The sequence below is a fragment of the Dipodomys merriami genome, unplaced genomic scaffold (genome assembly GCF_024711535.1).
Source record: "Dipodomys merriami isolate MVZ:Mamm:240054 unplaced genomic scaffold, mDipMer1.0.p SCAF_24, whole genome shotgun sequence".
NCBI lineage: Eukaryota > Metazoa > Chordata > Mammalia > Rodentia > Heteromyidae > Dipodomys > Dipodomys merriami.
In genome coordinates, this window is record NW_027203826.1 from 16,063,753 (window position 1) to 16,074,005 (window position 10,253).

The window sequence follows — 10,253 nt, forward strand, 5'->3', positions numbered from 1 at the left end:
ATGCAGAAGCTCTGCAACTTCATGCAGTCCCATTTGTCCAACCTTTCTTTGATTTGTTGTGTTTGTGGGTCTTTATTCCGAAAATTTCAGCCTGAGCCAAGGAGACCTAGGGTTTCTCCTATTCCATCCTCCAATGTTTTCAGAGTGTCTGCTTTGACTTTGAGGTCTTTGATCCATTTGGAGTTGATTCTGGTGCAGGGTGATATATAAGGATCTAGCTTTAGTATTCTACAAGTAGTTAACCAATTTTGCCAGCACCATTTACTGAAGAGGCTCTCTTTGTTCCATTCTATTGTTTTAGCTCCCTTATCGAAGATTAGATGGCTATAGGTCTGTAGGTTCATTTCTGGGTTTTCAATTCTATTCCATTGGTCCTGAGGTCTGTTCTTATGCCAATACCAAGCTGTTTTGATTACTATGGCTTTATAGTAGAGTTTGAAATTTGGTATTGATATTCCTCCAGCAGTGTTCTTTCCGTTGAGGAGCGTTTTTGCTATTCGGGGTCTTTTATTGTTCCATATGAATTTTTGCATTGACTCTTCTATTTCCTTGAATAATGAGGTTGGAATTTTTATAGGTATCACATTGAATTTGTACATACCCTTGGGAAGTATTGCCATTTTCACGATGTTAATCTTTCCAATCCAGTAGCATGGGAGGTTTTGCCATTTTTTAAGTTCTGTGTTGATTTCCCTTTTCAAGATTTTAAAGTTTTCATCATAGAGGTCCTTCGCTTGTTTGGTTAAGTTAATTCCTAGTTATTTTATTTTTTGTGGGGCTATTACAAATGGAGTTGCTTTCCTGATTTCAGCCACACTTTTCTCATTGTTGGCATACAGAAAAGCCATAGATTTTGGGGGGTTAATTTTATACCCTGCTACTTTGCCAAAGTTTTCAATCAGCTTGAGTAATTTGGGAGTGGAGTCTATGGGATTCTTTAAATACAAGATCATGTCGTCTGCAAAGAGAGAGAGTTTTATTTCTTCTTTCCCTATTTGGATCCCCTTTAGGTCTGCATCTTGTCTTGTTGCTGTAGCTAGGCATTCTAATACTAGATTGAAGAGAAGTGGAGAGAGTGGCCATCCTTTTCTTGTTCCTGAGTTAAGAGGAAATGGCTTTATTTTTTCACCATTAAGTATAATGCTGGCTGTAGGTTTGTCCTATACTGCCTTTATTGTATTGAGGAATGTTCCATGGATTCCTAATTTTTCCCAAACCTTCATCATGAAGGGGTGTTGGATCTTTTCGAATGCTTTTTCTGCATCTATTGAGATAACCATGTGGTTCTTATTCTTACTCCTGTTGATGTGATGAATAATATTAATTGATTTGCGTATATTGAACCAGATTTGCATCCCTGAAATGAATCCTGATTGATCATGGTGTATGATTTTTTGGATGAATTGATGAAGACTGTTGGCCAATATTTTGTTGAGAAGTTTTGCATCAGTGTTCATCAAAGAAATGGGTCTATAGTTCTCTTTCTTTGATGAGTCCCTGCCTGGTTTTGGGATGAGGGTTATGATGGCTTCATAGAATGTGTTCGGTAGTGAACTTTCTCCTTCAATTTCATTGAAGAATTGGGGGAGTATTGGTGTGAGCTCTGCTTTGAAGGCCTTGTAGAATTCCGCTGTAAAGCCATCTGGTCCTGGACTTTTCTTAGCTGGAAGGTCTCTTATTGCTGTTTCTATTTCAATGCTTGATATGGGCCTGTTAAGCTGGTTTAACTCATCTTGGTTTAGTTTTGGCATGTCAAAATTTGCTAGGAAAAGGTCCATTTCTGTCAAGTTCTCAAACTTATTAGCATAAAGTTTTGAGAAGTATTCTCTTATAATGTTTTGAATCTTGGTTGATTCCGTGGTGATGTTTCCATTCTCATCTCTGAGTTTATTTATTTGGATGTGCTCTCTTCTATTTCTGATAAGATTTGCTAAGGGTCTGTCAATTTTGTTAATTTTTTCGAAGAACCAACTCTTTGTTTTGTTGATTCTTTCTATAGTTTTTTTGGATTCTAATTCATTTAATTCTGATTTAATTTTAATTATTTCTTTCCGTCTACTGGATTGGGGTTTATCTTGCTGCTCTTTTTCAAGGAGGTTTTGATGTGTCATTAAATTGTTGGTTTCAGATCTCTCCAATTTGTTGATGTAGGACCTCAGAGCTATAAACTTGCCTCTGAGTACTGTTTTTGCTGTGTCTCAGAGGGTTTAGTAATTTGTGTGTTCATTTTTGTTGAATAGCATGAACATGAACATTTGAATTTCCTTTGTAATGTCTTCCATGACCCACTCGTGATTCAGCAGTGTGTTGTTCAGCCTCCATGTGATACCAGACTTTCTTTGTTGGCTTTTGGTGTTGAGTTCTAATTTTATTCCCTTGTGGTCAGAGAGAATGCAAGGTATAACTTCAATGTTTCTGAATTTAGACAAGTTTGCTTTGTGGCCTAAAATGTGGTCTATTTTAAAAAATGTTCTATGTGCTGCTGAGAAAAACATGTATTCTGATGCTGCTGGGTAAAATGTTCGGTAGATATCTCTTAAAATCTAGTTGATCTATGCGGCTGTTTAGATCTGCAGTTTCTCTGTTGAGTTTTTGCCGAGTTGATCTATCTAGTGGGGAGAGTGGTGTGTTAAAATCCCCAACAATTAATGTCTTTGGATCTATATGGGATTTTAGGGAAAGTAGTGTTTCTTGGATAAATTTGGGTGCTCCATAGTTTGGCGAGTAGATATTTACAATTGTAATATCCTCCGGAAAGAGAGATCCCTTAATTAGTATGTAGCTACCTTCTTTTTCTCTTCTCATGAATTTTAATTTGAAGTCTATTTTATCTGATATTAGGATTGCAACTCCCGCCTATTTATGGGGGCCATTTGCTTGGTAGATTTTGTTCCAACCTTTAACATTGAAAATGTGTTTGTTTTTATGGGCAAGGTGTGACTCCTGAAGGCAGCAGATAGAAGGGTCTTGTTTTTTAATCCAACTAGACAGTCTATGTCACTTAATTGGAGAGTTCATTCCATTAATGTTAAGGGAAAGGACTGAGAGGTATTTGGGAGTTCCTGCCATGTTATCCACCTTCTTGGGTGCTGCGAAAACTGGGTTCTTCCTATGGTTCTTGGATTCTCAGTTTGGGTGCAGTTTCTTGGCCTTTATTGTGGTCTTGTTGTTTCTCTATGTGTAGGACATCTTTAAGAATCTTTAAGAAGGAGAGTTTAGCTGGGCAAAGTATCCTTGGTTGATAGTTGTTTGTTTCTAGGGCATGGCATACATCATTCCAGGCTCTTCTTGCTTTGATTGTCTCTGCCGAGAAATCTGAGGTGATTCTAATTGGTTTCCCTTTATAGGTGATTAATCTTTTCTCCTTGACAGCTTTAAGGATCTTTTCCTTGGTCTGAGTTGATCCTGTGTGGATTATAATGTGAAGGTGGGATGTCCTATACTGGTCTGCTCTGTTTGGAGTTCTAAAAGCTTCTTGTATCTGAATAGACCTATATTTTTGCATGCTTGGGAAGTTCTCTGCTAGGATCCTGTTAAACAAATTTCCTAGACCATTAACGTCTGTTTCTAGGTGCTCCTCTACACCCATTATCCTTAGATTGGGCCTTCTGATGGTGTCTTCCAAGTGTTGGATAGATCTATCATATTTCTTGGACTTGTCTTGGATGGTTGTATGTTCTTTCTCTATAATATCTAGGCTGTCTTCAATCCCTGAGATTCGATCTTCTGCATGGTCTAACCTGCTGTCAAGACTTTCTACTTTGTTTTTTATCTCTTTTCCTTCTAATTGGTCAGCTTTGATGGCTTCAAAATCTTTGTTGAAGCTTTGTTTTAGATCTTGTATGAACTTCTTTACTTCCTTAATTTGATGTTCAGTGTTTATTCTCAGATCACTTAGTTGATTGGTTATGGTTTCCTTAGACTCCCATTCCTTCTGTTGGGTTCCATTCAGCATTCCCTTTGTGGTCTCCCTGACTTCCTTCAGCTCTTTGTTAATGGATTCCATGAATGCCTTTAGTGATCTTTGTGTATTCTCTTCCTGTTCTCTCAATTCCTTTATTACTCTTTGATTAGCTTCCTCCTGTTCGTGGGCTTCCTGTAGTTCTCTTTGAGTGTTCTCAGCCTGTTCACGCCATTCCTGCTTTCTCTTTGAGTATTCTCAAGCTGCTCATGTAAATCCTGTATCAGTTTTTGAGTAGCTTCCTCATGCCTATGATATTCCTGTATAAACTTTTGGATTGCCTCCTCTTTCTCCCTATCACGCTCATACAGAGTCCTTTGTATGCTTTCAATCTTTTGATTTATCATGTTTGCCAGCAGTGTTTGTAGAGCTATTTGTGAATTCTCCTCTGGATTATTCATTATCTGCTCTGTCCCCTGATTATCAACATTGGGAATTGAGATACCCAGATTTGCCATTTTTCTTGTGTTTTTCCAGCTTACTCTGCCCATTTGAGATGAAAATAGCACCAGTTTTGTGCTAGAACACTATCTAAGGCAAGCATCAACCCAAGTCTGAATTTGCACAGTCAATAGTCTACAGATACAATCTAGTTCAACAGATACATCTATTCAACCTCAAACAACTATACGTTAATGGGCTACGAACCGCAAAGAAGAATTTGGAAGACCAGAAATTATTAGGGTTAGGGAGAGATGTGGGTAAAAAAATAGGAATAGATTGATGTGGGGAGGCTCAGGGAGAGTGAACTAAGCACTAATCTCAAAGCAGGAAATAGGCTGGGCAGGATGAAAGTAGAGAGAAAGAAAAAAAGAAGAAAGGGAACAGGAAAAGAAAAGGGACCAGAAAAAATAGAAAGGTAAAAATCAATAAAATTATGTAGGATCGATAACTATCTATTTAGATAAGAACGTGAATTTATTGAGAGAAGGGGAGGGATATAAAGGAGATGTGAAAAACTTAAAAATAAAAATGCTTAAAATATTATATAGGTATAAACAGGTAGTCCTGCTCTTAAGGAATTTAAGTCTTAGAGGTTTTTACTTGAGTAATAAATTTGTGGATTATGTGTGTATACCATGTGGGATAAGGTCTAATAGTCAACTACGGATTTATCTGAGGATGTGCAGGACATGAATTAAGTCACATAAAGAAGAACAAAGAGCAGAGAAGGTGAAAAGGATAAGAAAGGAAGAAGAAAAAGATGAGAAGTTCAGTAGAGCTAAACAAAAATCAAAAAGATAATTAAAAAAGAAAAAAAAAAGAGAAAGAAGACCAAAAAAAAACAAAGAAAAGAAAAACGCACATTCACTTATCCCTAAAATAAAAATTATAAGAGGAAAAAAAAGTTTTGGAAAACAATTTTTTTTAAAAAGGCAAAGATTAAAGATTTTTTAAAGTTTTATAAAAAAATTTTTTTTGTTTATATAAGGTACCAAAAATAAAGAATAAAAAAAAAAGATGAAGAAGAAGAAGAGAAAAAAAAAACTTCTTTGATTTTTTTGGGAGGAGTGGGAAAAATCCTGTATCTCCCTTGTGTTTGTAACAAGTCTCTTGTTGGAATCTCTGGTCTGCTTGTGGTCCTGTGGCTTGGTTGGTTTCTTTTTTTTTTTTTAATTTAATTTTATTTTATTTGTGAACATACTGTACAGAGGAGTTACAATTACGTGGGCAGGATAATGCGTACATTTCTTACCAAGCATTGCAGCCTCCTCCTTTGTTTACCCTTCACATCCCTTCCCAGCCTCCCCCTTCCCCCCAATCCCAATCCTTCTCCTCCCCCCCACCCGCACCAACGTTGTAAAGGTAGTTTTGGACATGACAACTTGTACTTCTCATTGTTGCAACAGGTCCACCTGTAACCTTAAACAACTGGTTTTTCCCCATCTCCTCCACAAGTTATACTGACATCAAATATAGTGAAAGCAGGGGTTATACTGTGGGGGAGGGATATACAAAGCAACAAAGAGATAATCTTATAAATACATTAGAAACACATGCATGAAAGAAAAAAACATTAAAATACACATCTAAGGGTTCATTTTCCTGACATCACATTATCTGACCTTTTCCGCTTGACTCATACATATACTAGATATTACAAATAAGGGAAACCATGGGACCTATGTTAAGTCACTTTGTTGGAACAGGCAGAAAAACGCTCTGCTTTACCCAGGATTTGGCGATACTCCTCCCAGGCTAGTTCATTGGGAGGCAGATCTGCTTTGAGTATCACAAAAGAGGGGAATGTAGTGATGAGGCTAGGTTCTGGGTAGAGTTGAGGCCTTTCAACATACAGTAACCTTTCCGGGGCTAGTTTGTGAAAACCTCACAGAGCCCCGCCTGGAGCCATTCTCAGGGTTTCTGTTTACTGAATTTCAATTGATTGTCGAGGCTGCTAGAGGGAGGGGCAGCCTCTGGCTCTGGTTACCCAGTGAAGAAACCCACTCCTAGGGCTGGTGCCCCAGCTGGGTGACTTTTCCCTGGGTGGAGCTGAGTCTGGCATGCCACGCTGCCGTTAAGTTCTTGTGACCTGCTAAATGACTCGTTTTATTCCAAGGCCTGCATTGGAGCTAGCAGCTCCTCCGAGCTTTGTCGGTATCCAAGATGGAGATCACCGGTGCTGGGGTGGGAAGGGGTGGCCTTCCCTCCTCTGCTCCCTGAGAAGGAGTGAGGACGTCGGGCTTCTACTCACGCAGAGTCTTGGTTCTTGGGTCGTCTCTGGTCTGCAAATTGCAGGATGAAGATGTCCGCTCCTTGTCGGTTCTTGCTCGTGTTGAGTAGAATCCGCTCTCCTGCTGCATCTTGCTCCTTTGTCCGTGACTCTCTGTTGCTCAGGTATGGCTCCTGTGCTCCCCCGCCGCTGCCACAGCTGCCGCCGCTGCAGCAGCTGCTGGCAAGAGTTCAGAAGTGTCTCCTTGCCTGGGTTTCTTTCTCTGGCCTAACTCTCTGTCCTGGGATGGCACGCTTGTTGTAATTCTCTGGCTTAGGAATGTTCACTGGAACTCTACAACTGCTTTCTATGCGAGAGCTTACTTAGACTCCAGCTTCTCCTCTGCCATCTTCCCGGACTCCCTCTCTCATTTCCTTTTTATTAATATGATTTAAATTCTTTAATCTCTTAAAGTGATTTTTATCTGATTTATCTTGAAGTCAGTTTTATCAGAGAGAAGTTTGGCCACTCCTGACAACATTCATGGTCATTTATTTGGAAGGTACTTTTCCATTCTTTCAGCCTTAGACTATGCTTGCTTTTGTTTCTTGTAAGGAACAAATGATTAGATCTTGTTGTTTTGTGTTGTTGTTGTTCTTTGATGCATGATGTTGTTCTGGCTCTTATGATTGGAGAGTTGGATTCACTGCCAGTAATATTACTGAGAGCTTCTTTTATTATGATGTTGTTCAATTATTTTCCCTGCTTTATTTCCCATTTCTATTTTTAATTGTTTCCTTCTAATGTAAGGATTCTGCTCAATAATTTTTGCAGTGCTGGTTTAATGGTCATGGATTCCTTTTGTTTGTCACAAAAGTTTTAATGTCTCCTCTTCTGAAAGATAGGGATATATAAAGCAATAGTGATATCCTTGTGGTTTTTGTATTTTCTATATGTGTAATTATACATAAACTTCTATCCAGTTCTACTTTCTGTCCATAGATTAGGTTGAGAGAAATGACTAAGTGGGTCTGTTCCCTCTCCAAGGCTTTGCATCAGAGAAGGGCCACAAAATTTAAGGTGCTGACTTATGGACTAGTTGCTGGTATTTCTACTGTTTTGCATAAGGTTGCTTGACTGTCAGGTGTGGCATAGCTGCATCTGTCTATTTGTAGACTCTGTTGGACTTTTTTCTTTTCCCTTTGAAATTATTGTTGTTGTTGTTTCTAAGCAGTTTAAAAAGTGATTAAATTCTATCAGTCAGATTATGAGTACAATGCTTCTTGGTTATTGACACTTGTCTTGGTCATTGTTGTTTGCCCTTTCTCTTTCCAGTCTTAAAACTCGTTTATCTGCACTATTTAAGGTTACATAGCTTGGGAGTTAATTCCAATTAGTTCTAGGTTTTGGGGACCCCCATAATTTCCTACAGTAGTACCCATAGCTGCCACCCTAAGTATCTGTGCAGACCTGGTGGCTGTTCATTTCCTGTGAATATTCACAAACTTTCCCTTACAGGCCATGCTGTGATACTCTTATTTGTGGTTCTCCTTTTCTTGCCATTCCTCTGACATCATTGCTTTAAATTAACAATATTCCATATTCTGGCTGGCTCTTTTTTTGGTCAGTTGTGGGCTTGATCTCTGGGCCTGGGCACTGTCCCTCAGCTAGCACTCTGCTACTTGACCCACAATACCACTCCCATTTTTCTGAGTGGAGATAAGAGTCTCACAGCCTTTCCTCCCCTGGCTGGCTTTGAACCGTGATCCTCAGATCTCAGCCACCTGAGTGGCTAGGATTACAGGTATGAGCCTCCAGCGCACAAGCATCCAGCAATATTCAATGTTCTATAACAAATTCTATTATAAAATGTCCTGCATACTACCAACCTCTCACTATATCTTCACCCTTGTCTCCTAATGAAGCCTTTAAAAATGCTAATTCCTTATCACTCCAGGGACACAGGAGACAATACAGATACATTCCCAGTGCCAGTTCCTCCTCGAAGTCGAGACTTCTCTCCCTGGAGCACACAACACCAACTCCACCTCCAAGGCCTTAGGGTCATGAAGATGAACGCTGTTTCCATCCATGTTATCATTCAACAATTGTTTTTATTCCAAACCAGCATTGGGATCTCTGCCAACATCTTCCTTCTTTTCTTACATATTTTCACATTTCTCCAAGATTTCAGAGTTAAACCCACTGACATAATCAGCTGTCATTTGGCCCTTGTCCATACGGTAATGCTCCTCATTGCACTGTGTCTTTCTTCTCCAGACATTTTTGTATCATTGAAATTGCAGAGTGACTTCATATGCAAAGTGTTGATTTGTATTCACAGAGTGACTAGGGCTATTTCCATCAGTACCACCTGCCTCCTGAGTGTGTTCCAGGCCATTACTATCAGCCCCAGCACCTCCTGCTTAGTGAGATTTAAACATAAACTTACAAACTATGTTATCTGCATAGTCATTTTTTTCTGGTCCTGTAATTTATCTTTTGGTAATATCATCATCTTCCATACTGTAGTATATTCTAACACAAGCCAGAAGAATCTAATAAATACCAATCAACACTGTTTAATAGCCTCCATAAACCCCATCATCAAGGGACTAATTTTCATTCTGACATTGTTCAGAGATGTCTTCCTGGTAGGACTTATGCTGCTGTCCAGTGCATACATGGTGATTCTGTTGTTCAGACATCAGAGGCAGTCACACCACCTCCACAGCACCAGGCTGAACCCAAGAGTCTCCCCAGAGCAAAGGGCCACAAAGACCATTCTGTTGATGGTGAGTTTCTTTGTGATCATATACTGGGCAGACGTCATCATCATCATCATCTCCTTATTATGGAAATATGACCGAATTCTGTTTGGTGTCCAGAAACTTGTGCTCAATTTCTATGCCACTGTTTGTCCTATAGTACAAACCACTTCCCATAAAATTATAAAAGCTACAGTGTAAAATATAAAATGTATTTGTGATATCAAGTAAAAATATCATTTTAAAAGTAAATAGGTTATCTGCTGCCAATTAAATTAATCAAAAACTTATACATGATTTTTTTCTTTGATTTAAAATAAAATATATGTGTGTAAATTAGGTTTTAAGGTTATCTTTTGGTTATCAGTAGCTCCTTTGGTCCACCATGATTTGATTTCCTCAGATATTTTAACCTTTCACTTTCATTTTATTTTAATAAAGACATATATTTTTGAAAATATTGAAGAGCTCTTTTTAGAAATCATTATATATTTTAACTTACCCAAAACTTTGATATGCATTGGACAGAGGGTACTCCTTGGTGAGCTCATTCCACTGCCCTTCTATGTTCTAGAATTTATCTGGGGTATCTAGATTGCAGGAATGCACATTTTCCTACATGTATGAAATTAAGGAGTCATTCTAACTGCTATTTATAAATTTACTTCTAGCATGTTGAAGTTTCCTACAGATGTTCTTTTATAGAACATGGGAGAATAGGTCTTATTGAAATCTTAGAATATATGCATCCAGAAAACCAATTCCATCCTCTTGGCCATCTTCTTGTACCATAGGAAGTTACTAAATTCTCAGTGGAACTAAATTTTTCAAGCCATCAAGCTATCATGTATGAGTTAGACTTTTTTTCTCA

The 10,253-nt window shown here is 38.5% G+C and overlaps 1 protein-coding gene across 1 annotated transcript; it reads left to right on the top strand.

Moving 5' to 3' along the window:
- The first annotated feature begins 6,701 nt into the window (after nt 1-6,701).
- Nucleotides 6,702-9,583, top strand: LOC138835525 (vomeronasal type-1 receptor 90-like). Its single transcript, XM_070034016.1, has 3 exons — nt 6,702-6,857; nt 7,115-7,176; nt 8,572-9,583. The coding sequence occupies exons 1-3, from the start codon at nt 6,702-6,704 to the stop codon at nt 9,581-9,583; spliced, it is 1,230 nt and encodes a 409-aa protein (XP_069890117.1).
- Nucleotides 9,584-10,253: the final 670 nt, after the last annotated feature.

Excerpts from the sequence above, each read along its gene's own strand:
- LOC138835525 (XM_070034016.1), top strand. The coding sequence starts at position 6,702 with ATGAAGATGTCCGCTCCTTGTCGGTTCTTGCTCGTGTTGAGTAGAATC. Across the intron at positions 6,858-7,114 it reads CGCCGCTGCAGCAGCTGCTG|TCAGTTTTATCAGAGAGAAG; the intron begins GCAAGAGTTCAG and ends TTTATCTTGAAG. Across the intron at positions 7,177-8,571 it reads CATGGTCATTTATTTGGAAG|GGACACAGGAGACAATACAG; the intron begins GTACTTTTCCAT and ends TTATCACTCCAG.